The 2,680-nt window shown below is 43.4% G+C and overlaps 1 protein-coding gene across 11 annotated transcripts in view; it reads left to right on the forward strand.

Annotated features, from left to right (window-relative positions):
• The window catches only part of rap1gap2a (RAP1 GTPase activating protein 2a), a 516,227-nt gene extending 513,791 nt beyond the window's left edge, over window positions 1–2,436 (forward strand). For all 11 annotated transcript variants that reach the window (XM_043718315.1, XM_043718320.1, XM_043718319.1 and 8 more), the window contains one exon: window positions 1,783–2,436. In XM_043718315.1, coding sequence (XP_043574250.1) covers window positions 1,783–1,785 — 3 coding nt within the window. In that variant the 3' untranslated portion in view covers window positions 1,786–2,436. The remainder of the gene's footprint in view (window positions 1–1,782) is intronic.
• Window positions 2,437–2,680: the final 244 nt, after the last annotated feature.

Consider the following 2,680-nt stretch of genomic DNA (forward strand, 5'->3'; position numbering starts at 1 on the left):
AGCTGCCAGAGGAAGTGGTGGAGGCTGGTACAATTGCAACATTTAAGAGACATTTGGATGGGTATATGAATAGGAAGGGTTTGGAGGGATATGGGCCGGGTACTGGCAGGTGGGACTAGATTGGGTTGGGATATCTGATCGGCATGGACGGGTTGGAGCGAAGGGTCTGTTTCCATGCTGTACATCTCTATGACTCTAAGTGTTCCAAAGAAGACTCATGTTGGACTTGAAATATAAACCCTTTTTTCTCACTCCAAGATGCTGCCAAATCTGTCGAGATCACTAACACTAACCTAATTTCTTTCCACAGCTTTCTCTTAAGCTTCTTGCCCTGGCCTCAGTGAGACTGTCTGGTTCTTTGAAGCCCTTTAGCTCCAACAGAATTAATTTCACCTCTGGACAGGAGCTAGACAATTAGATACCCTCATAGCTTATGTTTTAAATCCATCACCATTTGTGCAGTGGATGAATGTGGGAAGATGGTGATATAGTAATGTTGCTGGGTATGTACTTGAGAGTTTCAAGTTGGGGAGGTGGGTTCAGACTCTCACCCTTGCTGCTAAATTAACAAATCTAGGATATAAATTTAATTGGTGATGGTGACCAGACAGCTATCATAAATCATCAAAGAAAACTCACCTGGTTCACTAATTGATTAGATTAGATTCCCTGAAGGGCGTGGAAACAGGTCCTTCAGCCCAACCAGTCCACACCGATCCTCCGAAGAGTAACCCATCCAGACCCATTTCCCTCTCACTAATGCACCTAACTCTATGGGGCAATTTAGCATGGCCAATTCACCTAACCTGCACATCCTTGGACTGTGGGGGAAACCAGAGCACCCGGAGGAAACCCACGCAGACACAGGAAAGAATGTGCAAAGTCCACACAGAGAGTCGCCCGAAACCGGATCCCTGGCACTGTGAGGCAGCAGTGCTAACCACTGAGCCACCGTGCCACCGTCAAGGAAGGAAATCTATCTTCCTTACCTGGTCTGGCCTACAATGAATACAGACTCACAGTGATGTGGTTGACTCTGAAATGATCTAGCAAGCCACTCAGTTTGAGGGCAATTAGAGATAAGCAACAAATATTGGTGTTGCCAGTGACATCCACATCCCATGGCAGAGTAAAGGAAAAATAGCCCAGCAAGGTTTCATATCAATCCCTGAATTGAATTGCTGGTCTCTGAAAAAATTGCCTTAGGGACTGCAGTCTTCATGATCAGTTAGCCCCTTGACACCCCTGACTTTAATCAGATGCAGCTAAAACTGCATGGAGAGGATATCTATGCATAACGTCTGGAGAGAAAACTGAGGGAGTGTTGAATATTTGAAGAATAAAATCACAATTCTCTCACTAATCCATGTCTGACTGACTGGTATTTATATATGAATCCAGATGAGCACCAGCTACAAAGTTTACTTCTTCGCATTTCCACCTATTGGATCCCGTAATTTTATGAGGAAAATCATTTTAATCAACACTATGGTTGCAAAAACAGAAAACTATGCACAGTAAATATGAACTTTCTTATAAAAGTGGCATAGGCTGATGATTAGTTACTCTTGTTATAACAGAGGCTTTAAACAATTTAAAATTGTCAAGGTCACAGAGCCAAAATAATGCACAAAGCAACTTCACATAAAGCCATTAAGGATTGCTGTATGACACAGACAAAAGTCTAGTTTTAAAACCGCTTTTAAAGTTTATTTTGAAAATACTTAGTTTTATTAATTTTGAGCGTTCTGCTGTCTATACTCTCTGTAAATTGTTTTTCAGTGAACACCATTTCAGGGATAATCCGGCTGACAGTAAAGGCGCCCTTCATTCCCTCCAACAGCTAGTGGAAACTTCCATTCACTGCAAATGTAGCTACAGCCGGTTCACCTTGAGCTGCACCCGTCCTTTCTGCATCTGAAACACACCTTCCTGTGTCCTGGGAGGCTGGAAATCACCAGGAAATTCTGTCCTACATCTGCTGTTACAGGGGTTCAGGTAGTCCACTCCAGCTTCATGGCAGGCCTATTCAGGGCCCACTCGGAGATGTGTTACTGTCAGGGTTTAGGTAATTCAGCAGTCTAATGCATGTACACTGTAGAAGGTATGGATAATCTTCAATGTCCCCTGTTTCCTTCCCTTGCCTGGTGCTGCAGCCTCTTGAAAAGAAGCGTTCTATGGGCACCTCGCTGGTGAGGTACTGTTTCAAAAGCATTAAGCTTGCTTCTTTGCAGCTTATGATGGGATGTACCTGGGACAGATATATTGAAAGAGATTCTGCATATCCTAAAAACAGACCTCCTAGAGGTCTCCAAGCCCACTGGGAAAACATTTGAGGTGATCTCACTGCCTCCTGTCCAAGGACAGAGGGCAACAAAACCAGGAGACCTCAGGGATATCAATCTTCAAACACATCCTCCCTTGTCTAGTCATTCTGAGGCAGTGAGGTGGTCGTACCTGAATCCCTGCCAATGTTGCTTCGCACAGTAATTGTACCAGAGCCTAAACTTTGTGTTGTAACCTGTTATCCACTATGTTTACACTGCCAATTAACAAAAATGTTTGTTGTGTCCAGCTAGGTTTGTCATCTGTATATCTGATGTTACATTTAAACGCGATAGATGTTCAAAGTTAAAAAAAAAAAATCTGCCTTTCTCGGTCCTGGGTCTTTGAAGGATTA

The sequence above is a fragment of the Chiloscyllium plagiosum genome, chromosome 28 (genome assembly GCF_004010195.1).
Source record: "Chiloscyllium plagiosum isolate BGI_BamShark_2017 chromosome 28, ASM401019v2, whole genome shotgun sequence".
Taxonomy (NCBI): Eukaryota; Metazoa; Chordata; class Chondrichthyes; order Orectolobiformes; family Hemiscylliidae; genus Chiloscyllium; species Chiloscyllium plagiosum.